The sequence below is a fragment of the Mus musculus genome, chromosome 6 (assembly GCF_000001635.26).
Source record: "Mus musculus strain C57BL/6J chromosome 6, GRCm38.p6 C57BL/6J".
NCBI lineage: Eukaryota > Metazoa > Chordata > Mammalia > Rodentia > Muridae > Mus > Mus musculus.
Genome location: NC_000072.6, coordinates 17,731,379 through 17,755,891, shown reverse-complemented (window position 1 = coordinate 17,755,891; position 24,513 = coordinate 17,731,379). Strand labels below are relative to the sequence as shown.

The following is a 24,513-nucleotide window of genomic DNA, read 5'->3' as shown; positions in this document are numbered from 1 at the left end:
CATATGTCCTGACTCTGAAAGGACAGTTTTCCTAACACTGACATTTCATCTAATGAGCACAATTTAAACGTGCACAGCCAACCCTGATGGTATGTGGTACACAGACCCCACTTGAGAGCCCAGAATGTCTATACTTGCTGCTTCTTATCTCTTCTGGCTGCCATTTCTGCCTTACATAGTAAATTGCACAATTGTTTTTTAAATTCACAATTGCCTCTATGAGTCAAGAATATAAACAAAATAGAGTGAAGACTTACAACTTACTATTATAGAATAGTAAATATGACTTTTAATTAATACCAAATGTGTACCTTCTAGGTAAAAGCACAAAAGCAACCACACAATTCATAGTCTGGCAAACCAAATGATATTGTATCGAGAGTTAAAATAACTGATTATATTAACCAGATATTATAGATATTGTGAATGCTTAAAAAATACACATGTGCAGTGACTTTCCTAGTTCAGACTCCGTAACAATAAGTACTATTCACATCCTGTGTAATTCCATGGGAATTCTATAAGGAAAGTTCCATATATGGTAATTTTCCCTGATGGATTTCCCACAGTTTGGACAGGATATGAATCTAGTCGATTGTAGCAATGAAAACAGTGAACCACTGGACGTTTGTGTCACTCCTGCTGAACAAACTGTAGGGAGTCGAACACTGAGATGAATGCAAGAAACCAATGGATATTTTTATTCGACTTTTGAACTAGTGGATAAACATGAATATATCCACAAAAATTTACTCCTGTCTTTAAAATATCCCCTTGGATTTAAAAGTTACAATACTAACTATCAACAGAGAAGAGATTGTAAATGAAGTCTCACATCAGAACCTGCTGTTAGAATGAAAAGTAGACAGAGAAAAGCAAGTCAAAAACATTACATGACCCTAAACTTCTCCCCAGCTATGAAAGTTTATCCCAACTTAAATCCCTGTAAACCACAGTTGCTTCCTCATATCGACATTCGCTAGCTGTCTGTGCTACTCTACTTGTCTAAAGTCATGCAATAATACTTTTCTTTACATCCATGTTCTAAGTGCAGACTTGAGAGTTTAGTATAACCCCTGCTAAACATTTCCATTTTTGCTTTGAGATGAAAGCATCTAAAATCCAATATAGCTCTATACTAGTAGCCATATTAATGTTATATCAGAGGCAAATAGCTGGTGTTCCTAAATTACCCAGTTACATATGGCAAATACTAAGAAAGAGGAAATAGCGATAGTCCTAACATGTCTAGCACACTGACAGCAGAAAAACAGTTCTAGCATGGTTACTAATAATAATCTCGTGTTTGTATTGAGAAATGGCCCATGTTAAAGGTGATCTGGGGCAACTATAGTCCCTATTTATATTTCAGCTTATCCTTATGCACAGTTCTACCTTACACACAGCCAGCTGTCAGAAAAGTCCTCTGCGGTGCCCATAAAGGAGCGTAGCTTCTTGTTTCCTTGGCAGATGCGCTCCGTTCCATCAGCTTTGTGACCTAATGGTGCGAGGTGTATTCATCTATCACTCGTACAACTGCTCACCATTTGAGAATTGCTTTGGTTTTGGCAACATGACGCCATGGTTATTACTATTACTAATAAACTGTCCAGTTGCAACTTAATGTGTCTAGAATGAAGGTAATGGCAACAAGTGAACTTTGGTGCCCAGTACAGGCAGAGTATATGAGTAACATCAACAGGTCTTTCTCATTACCCCATCTAATTGCAAGCCAATCCCAGAGGTAGCGCTAGATCATCTGTCATCACCCCATTGCCGCTATGATCAGATGAGTGTGTCTCTCACTAGTTACTGCACTCTGGTGCGCTCCTCCATGTCTCAAAGATGCATTAGTTTAGAATGTCTCTCTCTCTCTCTCTCTCTCTCTCTCTCTCTCTCTCTCTCTCTCTCTCTGTCTCTCTCTCTCTCTCTCTCTTACAGAAGAGTTTATTTGGGTCTATTGTTCCAGGGAGTTAGAATGTTCTCTTTAGTTAAATCTGTTGCAAAATGTGGAAGGAGAGATTAGATGATGCTATTTGCCTTGGGGATATCCTATTTCTCAGCAGGTTAGGGACCAGTCTAATAAGGCAGGTGCTTTGGGAGACAAATTAATGTACCAGGGCACAAGTCCCACCACTGCCTATCTTCAATGGTCCCTTTTGTTGGCACCATTGAGAAATGAAAGTTAAATACAAGAAGGGACAGAAGCAGCACTGATCCTAGACAATAATAATTAAATGTTCATTACAGTTAAGGTGGTTGGGGTGGGTGAGGGGTGTTGTTGTTTGGGTTTTATTTTTTGTTTGGTTTGGTTTGGTTTGGTTTGACAATAACCAGCTTTACAAGGGAGCGTGTAACCAATGGCAACACCACAGCTGTCCTCACAAAACAAAAAGGAGCCATTTTCCCTCCTGTTCTCTTTTAACTTCACTAAAGCTGAAACTTTGTTTTCCTCTTTAAAATGTTCCAAGAATTTTTTTAATTTTGCAGAATTCAACTGATATTTCTACATAAACTTCATTAGATCAAGTTACGTATACTCCAAATATGCATACAATGATTGCTTTACTCGATAAAACTTTATTAATGGCATTTCTTCTTACACTTAAATTATCCTGACACCCAAAAGCAGAGACTAAAGAGACAGTGGCCAGTCTATGCAAGTACATGGAATGGATGGATATCCACTAGTCAGGAAGGAGAGAGTGGGATTGTTAGAGACAGAGGATGAAATGATGTTAGAGGGTTGGAGATGGAAGAGTGCTTGCCTGGTATACAGAGATCCTTAGACGGGATCACTTGTACTATAAAAACAGACAAAAATTAAACAAAATAAACTGTATCAGACATTAATTGAATTTATTAATTATTTTTACATAGTTATGTAAGTCTTTATTTTCAAGACATTTGCTCTTTCAGATCAATTTTTGTCATTTACAAAAGGCTTTATCTTTTAAGATTTTGCTGAAAGGACCCAGATATAGCTGTCTCTTGTGAAGCTATGCCAGTGCCTGGCAAACACAGAAGTGGATGCTCACAGTCAGCTATTGGATGGAACACAGGGCCCCCAATGGAGGAGCTAGAGAAAGTACCCAAGGAACTGAGGGGATCTGCAACCCTATAGCTGGAACAACAATATGAACTAACCAGTAGCCCCAGAGCTTGTGTCTCTAGCTGCATATGTATCAGAAGATGGCCTAGTCGGCCATCAGTGGAAAGAGAGCCCCCTTGGTCTTGCAAACTTTATATGCCCCAGTACAGGGGAACGTCAGGGCTAAGAAGTGAGAGTGGGTGGATAGGGAAGCAGGGCAGGAGGGAGGGTATAGGGGATGTTTGGGATAGCATTTGAAATGTAAATGAAGAAAATATCTAATAAAAAATTGAAAAAAAGGCTATGTACTTTCTTTTTTATTTGGGGGTGTTTAAGAGAGAGAATTATTTAAGATAAGCAAATACTTGATGAGATAGAAATATAACAATGTAGAACCCAGGCCACTAGAGACACCTGACTTCAAAAATATAAGATATAAAATCAACTTAACTATATATTCACCAAGTTAAAAATTCAGATGTGTTCCATTGTCTTATATGTAAAAAACAAGAAAGCAAGAAAGAAAATTTAAAAGATTCATTAACATGAGTCTGGGAAGTCTCGAATCAGAATGGTAATTATCACTTGGCAAGAATAATGAATCGGAAGGCCATAATTCCTCCTGAGGAAACTGAAATGTTCTGTATCTCCTTCCAGGTAGGGATGCTTCTAGTACAAACATGGGTGCAAACACTTAGAAGCCACACTAAGACTTATGCATCCTGTGGTACATCCATAAGTTTAAACAGCAAGCAGCTAAGGAAGGCTGAGAAGTGGAGAAACAGTTTTCCCCAGGGAAGAGCACACCAACTGATTATCCAGTACCAAGGGGTCAGCCCTGAAAACATACAAGTAACGTTATGCAGATGGAGCAGGTTGTATGTAGGTACTTAGGAATAGATATGTCACAACCATGCACAGATGCATGTTAACAACAGTTAATGGAAGAAGAGGCCATAAATTTGAAGGAGAGCAACAAAGAGTATGTATGCAAGAACTGGAGAGAGGAAAAGGAAGGGGGAAACAGTGTAAGTACATTATAATCTAGTATATGATTATTTAAGTAAAGAATCGAATGCAAGGCACAGCAGCCAGAAATCAAGACTAAGACTCACAACATCTTTGAAAGAAGCTTCTAGTGTTTCCAGGGTCTACCTCAGCACTGCAAGCAAGGTAGAAAACGACGTCCCTAAGCCAGGTCAGTGAGAGTTCCGAGTTGGTTTGGGAGACTCCTGCTAGGGTAAGTAGAGCTTCAGAGAGTACCCTGCCCTGCATGTTCTCAAAGTGGAGGGGTTTCGAGGCTTCAAACCACCACCTAAGGTGAAGCAGTAAAGGTGAAGGGCTATAACTACAAACAGAGCAAACTCACTCAGCTTAGAGTACACACTATCTCCTCATCTAAAAGACGGCGGCCATTTCTAATCCTAAATGCCCACTGGCAGCCCGAGTACCTGTGGGCTTCTAGACACAAGCAAGAGATAGAAAGTAGTCCTCCGTCAAAGAAAAAGGGTTCTAAGTAAAAGCAAAAATAAAAACAAAAAAAAAAAAAACAAAAAAACAAAAACAAAAAACAAAAAAAAAAAACCAACTTGCCTGACAGTGTTCTGCTTGCTGAGCAGTGTTCAATTCTGTTCCAAAACGGTAGCTATGGAAACCAAGAGCAGTTTTCAAATATACCACATAGCACACGGGTGAGACTATCAAAAGATAAGGTTTGATGGTGAAAGAAAAGGCTGTGTCGTCTCGGAAAAACAGGCCAAACAATGGAAGAGACCCTAGTATAAGGCCCAACAATGGATTTCAACTGTCAGTAACCACAATCATTTTCCTTTAAAACACAGTATAAATATTTTTGTCCTCACCTAGGGTCTGAAATCAACAAAATTCCATTACTAAAATAAAAGTGGGGGATCTGTGCCATGGGATGATCTGTTTCTTGGATGACAAGAACTCCAAATGCACCATTAAATGAATTTTAAAATATTTTCAAATTATTAAGAAACACCACTGTCCTCTGTTGAATGGGTACTAAATCTCACTGTTAGTGTCTTGAACTTGATCTGACAATATGGCAGTATCGGAGATGGGAGGACTCCACGGTAAAACAATAAAAATGAGCCTCTGTCAAAGCCAGTCAATAAACAAAAGAACTGAGACCAACTAGCTCTTCAAAGCCTGCTGCTTTACAACAGTCAGCAGCAGTCCCACACTCACAGGGACACACGGCTGCTACCAGAAAGTTATGGTCACATTACAAATTAATCAAAAATAGATTTCCTCAATGTCCTGCCTTAACCCAGCCCTTCCCCCACTGCAAAGCCAGGCCAGTAGGTCAAATCTCTAGAAACTCTTTAGCTCTCACCTTCGCTCACCAGTGATAGCAGAATGTTGTGCAGGGGCCATGCAAACTCACCGACAGGTTAGGTTACTTTATATCAAACATTCAAACAGTTCTCAGACAGTTTGGCTATCATGATCCTTGAAATACCTACTTATTCCGTGTGCCTACAAGTGCTGTCTAGCCCAGCCCACTGTGCCGGGCCTGCTCTGCACCAAAGCAATTTCATTGTGTTAAGTTTAAAACTGATACAATGCCGATGTTCTGTGATGTTAGCCAGTGTATCAAAATTGAAGCCATTTTAAAAAACAAAATAAAACAACAACAACAACAACAAAAAACCACTGTCTTCAAGTAAAACGCTATTTAATGTTCTTCGTAAATCTACATGTAGCATCTGCTCGTGTATTTCTGTTAAAAATATGGAGGAAGATATATAAAGACACCTTTAGCTTTCCTTAGATGAAACCTAAGAGCCCTTATCTTCTAAATGCTGTCATCTCAGAGTCCTCTAGCATCTATTTTAGGGTTTAAGGACATTAGGAACCTCTGACAATATATTGGTGACCGGCCTGATTCCCATCAATTAGCAGGGTCTCAGAGGCCGCCTGGATACTGTCTTCTTGCCTCCTCCCTCTTGGAGGCCTGATTTTGACCACATTGACATCCCTGGCTTTAAGAATGAATAATCCACTCCAGGGAAGTCCCTTCCCCAGGACCAGTTCCTCTGTAATTAGAGGCAAATGCAAATATTACTAACCTAAGGCAAAGTGACAGGAACTCAAGTCAGCGAAACCATGACAGCACACAGATTCTATAGAACAGAAAAGTAGGATCCATTTACTTACATGAAGATTCAGTACCAAACATGGCTGGCTCCAGAAGGTGCTTTAAAAAAAAATTAGAAGAAGGGAAAGAAAAAGAAAAAGGAAGTAGGAAAATGTAAGATGTGCATGTGCTCCTGAGAGCAAAGAGATGAGCCGGCTACACAGCAGGGGTCATGAAGCCAGACAATGCAGTCCGAGCTATGTCCAGCTGCCAGATTCTCCTCTGAGCGCTTCAGCTTTCTCTCGAGAATGGAAAGCCAGGGCTCCTACACCAGCCCAAATCGAAGAGCTGCTTCTCAAAATCCAGCAGGCAAGGAAAGGCTGCCGCGGCTCTTGAGGGATGCAGTGAGGCAGGGCTAGGTAGCTAGCGCAGGGCAGGTCTGCGAGCAGCAGCAGAGACTGCAGTCCTCAGCCCTGCTCTAGCGGTAAGACAATAGCAGAGCTTATGCATACGCCGGATGACGTCAGGGACACTGCACAGACTGACTGCGCTGCTTGAACCAGAGGCTCCAGGGTTTCAAGGGAACAGCGCGATTCAAAAGGGAATTCCTTTGTCACAAAATGCACAAGACCAAAAACCACAAGCACATTCCCCCTCCTGAAGAGCTCTTCATCCTGTGACGCCACTCAGCAAGAGACCTCAAAGAAATTTAAATACTGGCCTTCTATCAGCTAACCACAATGACATGCAGATCAGGGTTCTCGGTTATATTACAGCAAATAAAGCTTTGCAAGGGAATTAGGAGCATCTGAAATGAGAAAAATGATCTACATTTAAAAGCAATTTCAGAAGGACTCCAGATTATTATCTCTAAATTATGGAAGGCTGACATCTAAGGCTGTACATTTATTTAATTACAAGTAGATGAAAAGACACATGCTACATATGTTTGGGACATTCACATGCCCATGAACGCATTAGTGAGATAATAGTCTCAAATAGTAGAGGTTACACTTTCACATATTGGCAAACATTATTCAAATACGAAAACCACAAATTTGTCTACACATATTTCTCATCTTATTCCTTCTGCCTTATTTTAAACTTTACCTTTTGAAAATTTCTGTCATTTTCAGAGTAACTCAGGTATTGTAAGGCTGTGCTCACACACCTGTGTACACTTGTGGGCAAATGGGAATTTGTGACTAGCCTATTTCTTCTTAATCTGCTCAAACAAAAAGAATTGAAAATAATAGCAACTTGCTTCTTGACTCACGGAGCAAATAAAAGTCTTCCTGCATTCTCTTAGTCTTATTCTCCTAAATCTGGTTTTAAAACACGCATATTAAAAGTATGTGAACTTTCTTTAGAGTGGCCTACTCCACACAAGCAAAGACGGAAGTTTGTTCCAATGCTTTTAAAATTCTGAAATGTACAAAATGGGTACTGCGTGCATAATGCTTCACTTTAAAACTCATGGACAGGAGAAAGTTCAAGAGTTCGAAACTCCCTCCACTCATTCTCAGCATGCATACCTTTTTCAATGATTTCTCTTGTTTACAAAGAAATGTCTTAAAATGGACACCGCTCTTAAACATTAAATTTATGGCAAGAACGTAGAACTGCAAATTCCACCTAAAAGTAGCCTTAGTAGTTCCTCTGGCTATTAGATGTAGTTCTGTTTCATCATCTTAGCCGCTTACACAACAGTTCGTTGTATTCACTGTACAATTTGTTCAGAGTAAACTGTCTTAGCATACATAACCGCTAAGCCATTATGGACGACTATGAAGAGTAAGTGTGAACGAAGCTGGTGTTGCAGAAAAGAATTACGCAATGTTTCTTTGCTTACTATGTGTCAGGCACTATTTTGGACGTCTATATGTGTCCATCCATTTAATCTTCATACCGACTGCACGAGGAGACGCTGCTAGCACCTACATTCACGAGTTCATTTGCCAAGATGGTGTAAGTCATGAGTATTGTGCTGAGAATCAAATCCAGGAGGTCTGGCTCCGAAGCCAAGCTGTTGGTCTGTCTACTGTACCACCTCTTGAAAAGGAAAAAAAAACAAATAATTGCTAAAAATTATCTAACATTTTAAAAGTTCAAATGAAATAAAAGGAAAACAAATGAGTTGAAAATGTGGATAGAGATGCATAAAAAATAAGTCACCAAGGAAAACTAAAAAATTACAGAAGTAATAGAATCTCAGCATGAATTAAATTGTAAATATATAAAAATGTGCCTGTTTAAAAAAAAAAAAAACAAAAAACGTTCAAGCCAACAGCTAAGGAGGAATATTAATAAGGTTGAGGGGGGAACCTACAGCAAGCGGGAATAGGAATACACTTTAGAGTTGTGGGACCTTAAAGCCAAACTTTACCTCATATGTGTTATTTGTTTGTTTGTTTGCTTGCTTGCTTGTTAACTTTTACCCTGGGGAAGATATACTCTAAACTGTGTACAAGACACTGTATATGAAGTCATTGAAGTAACTGAGGGATTTGGCCATCAAAAAACTTAGAGACTGCGGAAAAGAAGGTGATGCCCTGAGGATGAGAGCCTTTCCAACAAAGGCCACGATGAGGATGGTGCAAGGACTCCGTCACCAACTGATGGGAGCTCCTTGCTTCAGCTCATAGATGAGCTCAATGCACAGATCACAGATCAATGTCTCTTTTGGGGCACAGGGTTATAAGAATTATTTTAAAGGTTCCAAAATTTTCCAAGAAGCCTTCTTTTTAGATAACCTTAGAGGCATCAGGATGCTATAAACTTGGCACCTGACATGTCAACAACATGGGGCAGAGTTCACCCCACTTGACTCCTCTTATTTGGAGGCCTGAGGCATTTCAAGCACCTTAGAAAGTTTGGTTGCTCATCACCGAGTAATCCTCGTTGACAAAAACTGCTTCAGATGTTTCATTTGCTCTAATTATCTCCTCTAGGGTACTCAGCGAATAAACACGTATTTTAATGTGTCCCTAAAGAAAATATAATGGAAGCAAATGAGGAATAATAAAACTGATTTGAAGTTTCTTAACATTCTATTCCCCCTGCCAAAAAAGGTCACATAGATTTCAAAAGCAAAGTAATCGTTGAATTCACGTTGTCTAATTATTAATGCCTAGGACTTTGCCCTCCCACTTACAAATGCATTATTTATTATAAAAACATTATTGGGATTTCCAGGACAAAATTAGCAACGAGGGCCAGCAAGATCACTAGTCTGTAAAAGTATTTTCTGCACAAGCTTGAGGGCCTGAGGGAGTTCAGTCTTAGAAATCAGGTAAAAATGGAGAGAGAGAACCAACTCCATAAACAACCTCTGGCTGCCAACTGCACATCACGGTACATGTGACTCCAGACACATAAAGCACAAATTCATGCAACAGTAACAATAATAAAAGTTTTTGATTCAGTTTTTAATTTAAAAAAGCAGAGATCTGATTTGTAAATGAATTAAAATTAACAATGAGAGAAAATGCTAATATCCCAAATAATTTATTGTTCAAAATAATCATTGTAAGGGAACAGGGGATGCCTCCATGGTTAAAGCAAGCTGGTGTGATACTGGCCGTGTCAGGGAGCTGTGGGTTCAAGTCAGAGAGCACAGCAGCTAGTGACTGAAGAAGACTTCTAGGTCAGTGTCTGACCTCCACATGTGCATGCAGGCACTCACCGGCAAAAATGACCATGCACACCACAAACTCATACACATAAAGAAAGGAGAAATAATGAAATTGGAAACTGATAAATATAACAATAAAATCTTCTTAGATTAATTCTTCTATTCATTTAACACTGCGTGAGAGCATGAGGCAAAGGGCCCACAAGCTACAGGGCAGAAGTGAAGGTCTGGGGACATTTATGGAGCTGGTACTCTCCCACCTAGGTCTGGGTTCCTAGGCCAGGTTTGAGTGGCACCACCTGCTGAGGCAGTGAAGGAAGTCAGGAAGCACTTTCAAAGAATCCCATGCAGACATGTACATTACTCGGCTCTTCCCTGGGACCCCACTGCTTTACTCCACGGGCACAGTACAGACTAACACCTTCCTCGCTAGAGTTTGCTCCAGTTCTGGTGGGCTGGACAGAGGAACACATATGCCATGTGTGAAGTGGTGGTGTATATTATCATGATAGATAGAAAGAAACTGGGAAAAACAAGATGAATGGTAGAGCATTTTAGCAAAATTTCCAGGTGACCTAAAAATGGTGACATTTCAACAGAGATCTGAAAACAAAAGGTGAAGCCATGTGAATGACACAGACACCAACTGGAAGGCTATGGCAACGTCCAGGAGAAACGGGGTTGCTACTGGTCCCTTGTATTATAACACTTAAGTCTATTGATAAATCACCAACTATCAGTTTACTATTGGAAGCTATCCCTTTGGGTGTTCTAATGGTGTGATTTAGTAGGACAGAGGTCACACTGAACTGTGCAGATAGGCACAATGCAGCCTCCATTCCTGCTCAAAAATAATAATCATCTGTCCCGGAACTGAAAGCATGAGTCCTCAAAGGTAGCGAACTAAATGTCCCCAGGTTTAAAAATGGGTAAAGTAAAATAATTATGGAAGATAATGTTTGGAGTAGTTCCTAATGTTCCAATAGTAAATCTAACGAGTGCATTTATTAACATGGCAGGACTAAAACCATACACATAAATTTTAAAACTGTCATATCTGAATTTTCACCTTCCCTTCTATTAAAGTTTTTCTTAGTATCTTGTTTGATGTCTACTTGTTAAAGTTGCATCTTTTAAAAAAATCAACTGTGCAAATAAAGCACTATTTGAAAACAATAAGAAGTATATTAGTGATAATATTAAACAATAAGAAGTATATTAATGATAATATACAAGCAACTTAAAGTGCAAGACTGAGGACTTGTAGGATTGGGAGGAGGTAAAATTTTCTTACTGAAAGCATGCTCAGGTAGGCGCGATGGTAACAACTTGACATGTGAGCAAGTGATCTGCTTCCCCTCGTGTGTAAAGGTGAGAGAAGGAAAAAACTAACTCCACAGTCATCCTCTGACCTCTGTATGACTGTAGGGACGTGCACACCTGCAAGCACACACACACACACACACACACACACACATTTTCACTCAATAACAAAATTTCAAAGTGTATAAAACATACTTAACCGGGCATGGTGGCGCACGCCTTTAATCCCAGCACTTGGGAGGCAGAGGCAGGCGGATTTCTGAGTTCGAGGCCAGCCCAGTCTACAGAGTGAGTTCCAGGACAGCCAGAGCTACACAGAGAAACCCTGTCTCGAAAAACCAAAAAAAAAAAAAAAAAAAAAAAAAAAAAAAAAAAACCATACTTAAAGGAAGGCTACCTGATAAAATGTTACAAATTTGACTGCTTTGTATTGAGCTATCAAATATGCTCTTCCCTCTTTCAGCACGAGAGTGAGTCTTCTAAAACCTAGGTAAAGTTGTGTCCCAAATAGACTTGTTCTATAAATCTTCAATACCCTATTTTAGGTTTTCTCTAAAGTAAGTACAACTACATTTCCTGCATGCACACATATGCACATATATGTGTGCGTGCGCATGCATGTGTGCATGTACGTGCTTGTGTGTGTGTGTGTTTTCTTTTCCTATCACTAGTATACCAAGACTTTTCTTCCATAATTGTGTATACATTTTATTTTATTCTATTTTCTGTATGTATGACATAACCTAAATTCAGAAGCTTGACTTTAAGCTTTTGTCCAAAAGAAGAGAAATATGAATTTATTGTGGGTTGCCATCTCTATGATTCAAACTGATACAGAAGAAACATCAGGGCATGTCTGAGAAACTCCTTTGCATGCTTATCTGAAATTAGCAACAACTATATATAACAAGTTCACATGTAGTAAGGAATAAATTAGTTTATATTTTTAAGCTTACATGTGATACTCTTTTAGAAGAACAAATATAAGTATTATATTTAAAGTTATTCTATATAGACAGAATCTATTCTAAATGTCATTTTACCTGCATATTTCATAGTGAAGCAGGAAGCAGGAAACTGGGCATTTCTCAAAGCACAACTCTATCAGCCATAGCACCAAGCAGCTCCCAGAATAGGCAGCAGGCCTAGTGAAGCCTGCCTTGGGAACGTGCGCGTGTGCACACACACACACACACACACACAACTGCTTATCTCAACTCAGCAGAAACTCAGCTGCGGCTCTGCACCCCTTCTACTACTTTTGTAAAGTCATCCTTAGAAAAGTCTCCTCATGTCTCATTTGTTTCCTGTTATTTTTGGTTAAAATTTCTAAGTGAAATACAGAAAACTACAGGCCATCAATTACTTGCTGGAGCTCTCAGTGTTATGAAGTCTCATAACTAAAAGGAGTCCGTGTCCAAACATTTGGTCCCTGTGTTCACTCATTTCACGGCATATAGGTGCAACTGACCCACTTGAAACACTCTAGACCAAAACCAAATATAGGTGATAAAAGAAATCCTTTAAAGTATATATAGAAACTAACACCACCAACTCATTTACCCAGGTTCTGAAAAGGATGTCAGCTTACAGGCATATGGTCATTGCTGAGACAGCTCAGATGTGATCTTGAATTCCACCACTACCAAACTCCCTGAGCCATCTTTTCTTTCACTGACAATTGTTTGTTTGTTTAATGTTTTTTGAAACAAGGTTTCACTGTGAAGCCCTGGCTGTCCTGGAACTCCCTCTGTAGACCAGGCTGGCCTCTAACTCAGAGATCCCCCTGCCTCTGCCTCCCGAGTGCTGGGAATAAAGGCCTGAGCCACCGCCACCACCTTTGATGTCAATTACCATGATTTTCAGTATATGTCTACTCCATCTTAACATAGCTCTTTACCTTCCCTAAAGATAAGAACAAAAATGTACTCCCCCCTCCCCCACAATTTTCCTTCCCTTTCCAAGTAATTTGAACATTTAGAGTTGAAAAAAAAAACCACTAAAATTGCAGCTATTGCAGCTATTCACTTTGTTTTAATTTTTGAGCCAGGAAATCACAATGTAGCCTTGTCTGGCCTGAGGCTTGAAAATATAGACTAGGCTAGCCTTGATGTCACAAAGATCCACTTGCCTTCACAGTGCTCGGATTACAAAATCGCCACTACTTTAAGGAAAATAGGGTACTAACTGAGATGCATGCCTGGGAAAAAACAGTGTCCTCTCAGCCCAGAGGACCTCACAGTGCCTACAACAGCATTCATTGGCCCTGTGCAAGCCCCAGACAGACCACAGTGACAGCTTGGGACTCAGGACAGCGCTCCCTCGCCCTTTTGGAACTCCCTTACTTAGAGTCCTTCTAAGCCTCTGGCTCTCTTATTTTCCCCAGAGGACAATGATCACAGCTCCCACTTCTCTGTTTCCTCTTAAACCCAAAACCATAGCTTTACCACAACAGCTTACATGTCTAACCATACAGTAACTCACTTTGTAATTAAAGGTTTGGAAGCCCCAGAGTTGAATTATAACCATTCACCCTCTTTTTCCACATTGTAGAAATGATAATACAGGGTTTTCCTTTATGATCCGCAACTTGACTCTTACCCTCCTCACTACATGTCACGGCAAAGCCTTACTTTATACCTCATCCCAACTTCCTTTTGCTGATGCATCAAGATCACACTTCACCTAAAATGTCTCCCTCACCACTCTCCCCACTTAGACTCTAGTGTGCACATAGTCTCGGTCATCTGTCTCTTTTTCCTTTGCCCTCAAACTTCGCTTCATTTCCTGAGCATGTTAGGCTCACATCAAAATGTGAGAAGAGTCCACTGCAAGGGTCTGCGCCTGAAGACTCCTCTGGACAGAGTCCAACTGCTGTCAGTAAGCTCCGCCCGCCTACCTCCCCTCCAAACTTCTAAGTTTAGATACCCAACAGATCAAGCACCAACCAGATAGTAGAACAGCCCTGTGAGATAAGCAGTGTCAGCTTTTTTGATGCACAGCACCTACTTCTAAACTTTCAAAATCTGGTGCTAGAGCCCAAAGCTTTCAATGGCTGACGGACAAACACAAGCTTCTTAGACAGTAGCAGGGGCCTCTCTTCTTACATGGGCCTCAAGGAACCTGACACCAGAATTAAGGAGGAGAATAACTTTAAAAGACTTTTCCTCTATTAGAAGATTAGCATGGGTATTTCAAATATTGAAGGTTAATCGATAAAAAAAATACACATTAATTAATCGTCGTGTAATCAATCATGACAAACATAACAAGTTATTAAAATGCTAATGGAATGTGAAAATTAAGATTTTCTCTTTACAAACATGAACCCAATGGTAAGAGGCTTATTCAACTCACTAAGAGTGAAAGCCACGTTACACACATTTGAATCAATGCTCTACTGTGAAGAACAGAATCAACTTCCAGGATTCTATAACAAACAGGGAGGTAACATGTCCGACACATCCTCCAGGAGAACAGCTTCATCAGACAAACCATAATGCTTCCTGTATAGTTTTGGTCTGTTCACCTGGTTTGCAAAAAGAACCACTAGAAAATAGTCAGAGGAAGTCAGGAAAATAGTCATGTATGAATCATAAATGGTTGCTCTGGAAGGGAGAGAAATGGAGAAATTCTTCAAGCCAATATGGTAGAATTCAGCTAGCATCGCAGGGAAACAAGGCAGTTACAACATGCATGGCTCTCTGGGACATAAATCATTCTTGCTGCTTTATAAGGGGCTGGCAAAGTCTTTCTACACAAGGCCAAATCGTAAATATTTCAGATGTTATAATCTCTATCACAAATGAGCCCTGCTATTTTAATACAATCTTCTCATCAACATTTTAAATAAATGATGGTAGCTGTGTTCTGATGAAACTGTATAGGCTCTGAACAAAATGTGTTATAATCACATATTGGGAAATATTACCTTTTTGAAATTGTAATCAATATATTAGAAAGCATTGTTTCACAGAAGAACAGCACTGTGATCTGTCATTGATCTGAGCATTCCCTGGAAGTTTCTGCCACTGACAAGACTCAGAGTAATGGACTCCACCAACCACTGTGTCAGATGTGGGGCTGGGAACTAACAGAAATGTTTATCCCAGATTTCTGCATTTCAGAAGACATTATGGGAAAAGACATAGTTTTGATAGTTGAGGACCTTGTACACTCCCTAATGCATTTGAAGTGGTGATTGTAAGTGCTAAAGCAACTTCTAATAAGTCCCTGGTCACTTTCACAGGTTCAAGTCATTCCCACCCACTCCAATCCCAAATATGTTTCAGTTATCAAGAATTGTTAAACAAACAAAGAAATAAATATCATATAAGATTTCCCAATTTCCTCAAAATAACATTATAGGCCAGGAAACTCTGTACAAAACATGCTCATGATATATATACAAAGAACAGTTGTTTTGTTATGAAAAAAGTCTGGCTCTGTTCAACACTGCCAGAAATAGAATTATTGAGAAATAAGAAATGTAGATTAAATCTTAATCACGCAGTTAAACTCTTTAGGAGATTTGGCATTTCAAACAAAACTTATTTGTAAAACTAACTAAGAAGATGGATTATTTCTGAGGTCCTTTCATCCCTAAAATACAGTAATTTGTAGTGAGCTACTGGTTACAGTATCTGAACAAGCTAATTTTTCTACCAAAAGTTCCTGATAACAGCATTTCTACTTTCTCTTGTCCTTTGAGCAAGAGGCCGATAATTTCCTCTCTACCTCTTGCTTTTTGAAAGACCATGGAAAACATATTTTTAATCAAAGAAACTACTGCTTTCTTAGAAACAACATAATCTTGACACAGATGGTGATGATGCCAAGAGAGAAGATGGCGAAGAGTAAGGCCTGGGACCTGATCTGTGCTTCCCTGCAGACACACAGTCCAAGTTACAGATTCTCTAGAACCACACAAAGGGACACGGGTATTTTTTGGCTTCCAAAGAAACACTTCTTTAGCACTGTTCCATTTAAAACAATCATGGACCTGGCCTATATGAAGCATACCTTAAACTATGACTCAACAATCACAGAGTCCTAGGTTTAAGGTATGCTTCCAAACTCCTAGGTTCCAAACTCCAGTTCCTCTGTCTACAGAAGAAGACGATCAGATCTTACCAGGCTGAATAGCCTACAGAAGGATGGTTGAGATGCTCAGGACACAAACTATAATGCAAACAAGCACTCAAATGGAAAATTCAATACCTGACTTCATACAACAAATTTCACCAAAATACAGGCACACTAAAAGTATTATTTTAAATTGCTCTCAGACTATGTGTATAAACTATCCATGAATCATAAATAAGTTTTATGTCTATTCATGGGTTCCATCCCCAAGATTTCTCACTATGCATATACAGTATTTCAAAATCTGAAGAAAAGTCATATCTAAAACAATTTTGGTCTTGAATATTTCAAATAAGGGATGCCCTACCTGTAGAAAGGGAAATGATACTGACATGATAATATATAGGTGCCGATACTGGACAACTGTAACACATTATCACACATGATAGTCTACAAAGAAGTAGAAATAACATCATAGCATGTGGGACTTTAAAAATACCACACTGCCCCCAAAAATAATTCCAATATGTGCTGTAGCACAGATGAACCTCAAAGCTATGATAAACGAAAAAAAGTCCCAGAGGAGCAACTTGATCCCACAGGTGGCACATAAGTACAAGGGGACAGGAGATTAGAGGCTGAGGGACAGAGATGGGGAGGTGCTGGTCAAGGAATATGAAATATTAGTCAAAAATTGTTTAGACAACATAAATATCCCATTACTCTACCTACTGAACTGTATACTTGATGACAAAGAAGGTAACTTTGAGGTTATGCATATTTTCCTAGTTAATTTTTTAAAACAAAATATTTTAAAAACAAAAGAAATTAACTGTTGAAATGGAAAAGAACTAGCTAATGCCTGATGGGAGAATTAATGGCAGTGTTGCTTTTTCATTTACACACCTCTTCGCTGTTGCAAACACAATGCAGCTCACTATGAAACCCATCCTATCCAAAGGTTTCTTATTGTATATGCCAAAAAGCTGTGCAATCTAGGAGCTAAAGAACCAATTAATTTTTAAAGATATAGATAGATAAAATTTTGTAACCATAATATATAATACTAATAACATAATATATAATATGTTATTATATATTATGGTTACAAAATTTTATCTATCTATATGTATATGTGTGTGTGGTTAGATAGATAGATAGATAGAAAGATAGATAGATAGATAGATAGATAGATAGATAGATAGATAGATAGATAGATATTAGAGCAAGAAAAAATAACAAACTGGTTTTTTTTGCTAGATAGATATGGTTTTTATAAATTTTATATTGTTCATATGGTTAGAGTTTATATAAATTTTAATTATAAATAGACAACATAAAGTATAAATAACACAAACTGTATTTATTTAATATTATGCTTGGCAATTCGTATTAAAGGATAGATAGACAAAGTTGAGTAGTGGTCCACTTCCTAAGTCCCAGAAAACTCTTATCCTCTAGATAGGCGAGCACATGTTCTTGCTATCACTGACAGCAGTATCCCTAAAACACAGGGCAGTACGTAGGAAAGGATGGAGTAACACACTTGTTGCCAGTGCCCTCCTTTGAAAGCTTTACTAATTCTGAAAAATTACATTGATTCTACTTATAAACATACCAGGCAAAGCGCAGAAGATGACAAAGAAGGTTTAGGTTTAGACAAAGATCTCCTTCTGAGACGCTTCTTGGGCAACTCTGACCTCAGTGGCACAGATATGAGTTAAGTTGCGGCTGAGTTCATGTGGAAAGACTGTTAGAGGCACATCTGTACAGATGGGAACATGGCAAGGGCTGGTATCATCTACTAATTAGTGTTATTATAAAGCTACCATCACTGACTTTCTATTTCAGGAGCGAAACAGTTCTGAAACATTTTATCTCATGATCTATGTGGTTATAGCTCTTAGACAAAAGTGTTATCCTTTTGTGTGTGAACATGTCTGATTAGTAAGAAGGCGTCTCCTTCCACTGAGATATTCTTACAAATAAATTTCTCAATTCAACTCAAATTTCTTTCCCAGGCCCTTGTTTCCCCATTTTTCACTCTCAGCAGAAACATGTTCTACCCACTTTTCATAAGCATAATTTATTTTTAAGTTTGAGTCTGAGAACATAGCTGCCTCCCTTGTCTGAAGCTGTGTCCCATGTTAGTCACTGTTTCCACAGCCCATCGGCACTTAGACGAAAGTGTGATGTGATACGCACAGAAGTAACTGAGTCTCGTGAGCCCTATCAGTAATGCCCTTCAGCATGTCATTAAAAACTTGACAAGAGAGTTTTGTGGCTGGGTTGGTGTCCCAATCCCTCTACTGGAAGTCTTGCCTGGTTACAGGAAATGGCCCGTCAGGCACCATAGCCTTCATTGCTAGGAGTCTTAGTTAGGGTTGATCTCATAGATTCCTTGGAGTTTCCATAGCTTTAGGTTTCTAGCCCATTCCAGAGATGTACCCCCTGCACCCTGATTCCAGTTGTCTATTCCACTATTCTCTCTCTCCCCATCATCCTCCTGGAGAACAAGATGTGCAGGAGTAAAGATGGAGCAGAAATTGAGGGAGTGGTCAACCAATGACTGGTTCAGCTTGGGACCCATACCATGAGAGGGAAACAACCCCAACACTGTTAAAAACATTCTGCTGTACTTGCAGACAAAAGCAACTAGCAGAACCATCACCAGAAAGGCTTCACCCAGAAACTGATGGGCACAGATACAGAGACCCACAGCCAATCATTAAGTGGAGCTCGGGGAATCCAGCAGAAGAAGAGAAGGAAAATCTGTAGACGCCAGAGAGGTCAACAACACTACGAGAAACTTACAGAATTCACTAACCTGGCCTCATAAGGGACTACAGAGACTGAACCAGGGAGCATGCACAGGACTCACCTAGGCCCTCTGCACATATGTGACAGATGTGCAGCTTGGTCTTCATGTGGGACCCCTAACAGCAGGAGCAGGGGCTGTTTATCACACTGTTGCCTGCCTTTGGGACCCTTTCCTCCCACTTGGCTGCCTGTTCTAGACTCAGTAGGAGAAGATGCCCTAGTCTTGCAGCAACTTGATATGCAAAGGCTTGTTTTATCCACAGGAGGCCTCCCCTTTTCTGAGAAGAAAGGGAGGAAGATGAGGTTTGGGGGGTGTGAAAAACTGGGATAAGGGGAGGGAGGGGAAAAATTGTGTCTGGATGTAAAGCTAATTAATTAATTAATTAATTAAAATATTTTTTAACAAGAGAGGCTGGAAAGATGACTCAGCACTTAAAAGCACTCACAGCTCTTGCTGAGAATTGGGATTTGGTTCCAGGCACCCACAACAGGGTATCGCAACCACCTGTAATTCCAGTTCCAGGAATGCCAACACCCTCTGGCCTCAATAAGAACTTGCAGGTGCATGATGTAAATAGGTTCCCATGATGTTCATACACTCATGCAGGCACACACACACACATGCATACGCACACACACACACACACACACACACATGCATGCGCACACACGCACACACACACCAAAAATAAAAGTAAATAAATCTTTTAAAAATTTGGCATAAGTGCTTATGAAAACTGGACATATATTCATATTAATGCTAACCACCCCTGTGAAGTGCTTGTGTCTTACAATAGGCAGCAGGTACCTGAAAGGAAAGTGAAGTTCAAACTAGGACAAAATTGACGGCTTGTAGAATTTCTACAATGTTGAAATAAGATTGGAGTTTTTGGTCATAGAATAGAGTTTTATGTCTCATAATAAATCATAAGTAAATGGTGTCAAATAACATTAACAACTTTAAGGTGTTTTATCATAACATATTAACAAATACTTTTCACTTCACCAGAACTTGTCTTCATATTAAGAATGTAAAAAGATTCATAGGAATGTGTGTTTCTTTTGAAAAAATATAAGGAAGGAAAGAGAGAGGCGGGGGAGAGAGGGAGGAAGAGGAAGGGAGGAAGAGGAAGAGAAAGAGAGAATGGAGGAAGGAAAGAAAGCCAGCCAGCTTGTTGGCCTATACTGAAGATAGACAAGATCATAAAAAGGAAGACACAGAGATGTGTGAACTTCCAGGCATTATACAGAGATACTTAAACAGATCTGTGTTACAAAATCGCTTAGGAAGGATGACCCAAACACACCCTTCCCCCACACTGTTTCTCCAAAGCACTCCTCGCTGCACTCGAGTCAAGTTGCCCTTTTGCAATATAGATTAAAGTATCTAAGTGATTCCTTCCACCCAAAATGTTTTATGAAAAGATATGTCACCCTTTTCATCAATTCTGCAACACAAGTTTTTAAACCTATATGCTAATTTAAAATTTTACCCAAACACTTGTTTGTAAACAATTATAAAATAAGGATTGGTATCCATTTTTAAGCACCAGGTATAAGGCATAAGCATACTAAATGTTACATATAAAATAAGCATAAGAAAAATGGTTTTAGTTCTGTAATCAAGACTGTTTCCAGGAAACCATCATTAGAAGAGGGGAAAAATAAGTGCAATGTATTTCAGAATCTTTTTATGTATTGAAAACTACAGAAGACAGGCATCCCTAACCTTATCTTACATAACATCTATGCTGCTTGCTATTTTCTGTCAACTTGACACAAACCAGAGCCACCTGGGAAAACGGAACCTGAACTTGAGGAATTGCCCCCACAGATTGGCTGTAGGGAAATCTATTGGACATTTTCAAGATTAATGATGGCCTAGCTCACTATGGGCACTGCAGCCTTGGGCAGGCGGCTGTGGGTTGTATAAGAAAGCCGCGAGTAAGTACCACTCCTCCATGGTCAGTGCTGCAGTTGCTGCCCCAGCTTCCTTCCTGAGTCCCTGCCTTAGCTCTCCTGGATGATGGACTATAACCCAGATCCAAGTAAACCCTTTCTTCCCCAAGTTGCTTTTTGGTCCTGGTGTTATCACAGCAATAGAAAGCATACTAGGACAGGCCGTATCTTTCAATAATCCATACAAAGGCATTTACACTTCAGTACTGAAGAGAACTACCACAAAGAGCATCCCAATTTATAAATTCCGAAGCTCAGTACCTCCCACACACTTTATTTCTAAGGCACTGTATTAGTCAGTGTAGGGCACTTGAGCAGCTAAGTTGTTGTTTTGAGCTTTTGGAGAAAAATGTGGATGTTATCACTGAACTATCCTCCAAAAATGAAGACATTTATGTTGCCCACTGGAGCATGGTCAGCCCCTTAAAGAAACTGAGCCCTTCTCTATTTGCACCCCTCCCAGAAGCCATCAACTGTGGGGCGTTATACATTAGTATCCTTATCACAAGGATACTGAGTTCTCTGCAATGGCTTTCTATCTAGGCTGTTACTTGGGAGCCTGGGGTGACTCAGAAGTATTGGATGTTCCTCTTTCTCAAGTATGAGTCTGCAGCCATCAATACCATGAAAACAGCTTCCTTGTCCTTTATAGTTAACAGACACATGAATCTTTGCCAAGATCATCTCCCACGTCTTCCACATGGTCTTTGGCATTAGCTCACTCCAAGAACCTCAGCATGGTCACCAGTGGCAGTGTGCACCACGGGCATCAATACAGTCCTCTGCTGCGGCACGAACCACAGACTTTATCACAGCCCGTGACCAAGCACAGGTCAAGGACGTCAACACAGACTCAGCTGGAAGCTCAGACCACGCCCACCAACACAGCTTCAGGTGACTGCAGTGATCTCAGGCATCTGCATGGCCTTCAGTGGTAGGGCAGATCGTGGATATTAACGTGGCATTAGGTGGCTACATAGGCCACAGAGGCCTACATGCTATTTATTTTGTTTGTTTGTTTGGTGTTTTGAGATAGGGTCTCTCTACAAGTGCCCTGGCTGTCTTGGAATTATTTGTTATTTTTTTGGTACCTACAGCAGGCTTCGGAATGGCTGAGAGATTTTAAAGACTGAATGTGTCATCCTTCCTGGAGAACCAGTCCATGGTGAAGTGGTAAAATTATGATCCAAATTGATGCTACAAAGTAAGGTAGCACCCTCTGCTCAGCTCCCTGCCCCTCTGGCTATCACTATCCACCACCGACAGACTACAGGCTGTGTACAAAATTCAACTTTTTCGTTACATATCCAAAAGACAATCATTTTGTATGTGGAACAAGAAGTTCTACTAAAAGCTATATTACCTATACTTGTCAGTATTCATTCATCTGAATATAGAGAAGCCTAAGGAAAATCCCAAGTGGAGTGCCATAAATATTAATACTTTCTATTTTAAACTACTCTTTAAACTATACCCAGACTATAGCACTACTATTTGAAGAGATTCCACTTCACCCAGCAGCTGGTGACAACAAATGCAGAAACCCACAGCCAAAAATTAGGCAGAACTTGGGGAATCCTGTGGAAGAATGGGAGGAAGGATTGAAAAAGCCAGGAGGTCAACAACACCACAACAAAACCTACAGAATTAAAAAGCCTGGGCACAAAGGGGCTCACAGAGACTGAACCACCAACCAGAGAGCATGCACGTGACAGACCTAGTCTCCCGATATATGTAACTGATGTATAGCGCAGTATTCATTTGGGACCTTTAGCAGCAGGAACAGGGCTGTCTCTGACTCTGCTGCCTGCCTTTGGATCCTTCCCCGTTAACATGACAGCACTGTCTATCCTCAGTAGAAGAAGATTCCCCCAGTCCCTTGGCAACTTCATATGCCAAGGTGAGCTGATATCCATAGAAGGTCTCCCCTTCTCTAAGAAGAAAGGGAGGAGACATAGGGGAGAGGGGAGGGACTGGAAAGAGAGAAGGGAGAGGAAGGACTGATCAGGATGTAAAAAGTAAATAATTAATTACTGAGAAAAAATAGAGTTTCCGACCTTAGAGACAACAGAAAATGAAAGACAGAGAGCTCTAAACAGATTGTAGTCACCTTGCAAAGAAACTCAGGTCAGCAGCGACTAGACCTTGCAAACAATAGTTACATCTCTTCCTCAGAAACCTTTTAACAACCACCAGGAGACCATAAGAGGAAAATTCACATTTTAAAAATCAAATTCAGTGTATGCATCTGATGTTGCCCATAACATAATAAGTTTTATGTTCTATGTATTTGATTTGGAGTTTTTTTTTTCAATCAATAGCTCTTAAAGTATTCTGCCTTTAACATGTATGGAGGTAAGAAGGGAGGGAGGGAGGGAGGGAGGGAGGGAGGGAGGGAGGGAGGGAGGGAGGGAGGGAGGGAAAGAGAACATGCCACTCCAATACATAGTAAGCTAAAACATAGAGATTGAATATACCTGGCTATAATTTGAAATATAATACACTAAAAGTATATCAAGCTATCAATTGGAATTAATTAAATGAACCTTGAAAACATAACCAAATATTGCATTATAAACCTGAAATATCAAAATAATCTTAATTGATTTACAGCATAAATTATATTTATGAAGTAGTTTTCCATATACTTTTACTATATTCTTTCTCTGGGTTTAACTGAAATTCCAATTATATTTAGTTAGAATAATATAAGAATCTTATAATTACTGTGTTATTGAGTGGGGGATAAGAAAATGGTCACCTCTGTCCTTTTAAATATATAGCCTATATTGATATTAGCACAATCATTGTCATAAACACAATTATCAGTCTATCACAAATAAATAAATGCCCCAAAAGTGGAAGTAGTTCTGAGACCATCACACACTGTCCTAGTTAAATGAGTCACAGACGCAATGCTGTCTTCCAGATTTGACTCAGGAAATCCCCAAAGACTCATGGGATCTTCTAACATCTAACACTGATGCCTCTAAACGTACCTCCACCTGCCCAGCAGCTGGGTGACCTCGCTAACTTACTGTACCTCACACACACGAGCTTCTCACTGAAGCTGACCTAGCAGACAGATCGCAACAGAAAGCAGGAAAGCTGCTCAACCTCACTTAGCATTGGAACTTTCTTTCCTAGGATGTTCTTTGAAGATGGTAGCCTGGCAATTTGAAAATGCAGTTTATAGATATACTCTTACCCAAAATACTACTAGTAATGCATTTTGTCCTCTAAAACAGAGATAAGTTGTAGCTGGTTGAGGTTTCAGCTGACATGAAACCATATGTCCACCCTGCTCCTTCCCCTCTATCTAAAGAATACATTTGTTTCACTCATTTCCCTGGATTTTTAAGCACATTTGATACCACATCAGTTTCGCGGTGTCTACTCCAAACAAACATCAATGGCTTTCTTATGTTTTTCAGCACCAACTTTAAAATACTGTGCTAATTATATGACCCGAGCTAAAACATAGAAAATCCGCAG

The 24,513-nt window shown here is 39.8% G+C and overlaps 1 protein-coding gene across 18 annotated transcripts in view; it reads right to left on the bottom strand.

Moving 5' to 3' along the window:
• The window catches only part of St7 (suppression of tumorigenicity 7), a 249,123-nt gene that overhangs the window by 187,132 nt on the left and 37,478 nt on the right, over nucleotides 1-24,513 (bottom strand). For 2 of the 18 annotated variants that reach the window (NM_001289627.1, NM_001289629.1), the window contains exon 1: nucleotides 12,198-12,300. The exons of 9 other annotated variants lie outside the window; for them this stretch is intronic. In NM_001289627.1, coding sequence (NP_001276556.1) covers nucleotides 12,198-12,210 — 13 coding nt within the window. In that variant the 5' untranslated portion in view covers nucleotides 12,211-12,300. Of the gene's footprint in view, nucleotides 1-6,277; nucleotides 10,976-12,197; nucleotides 12,301-24,513 lie in introns of those variants that run through there. 7 more of the 18 variants (NM_022332.3, NM_001083315.2, XR_003956243.1 and 4 more) reach the window with 6 other exon arrangements.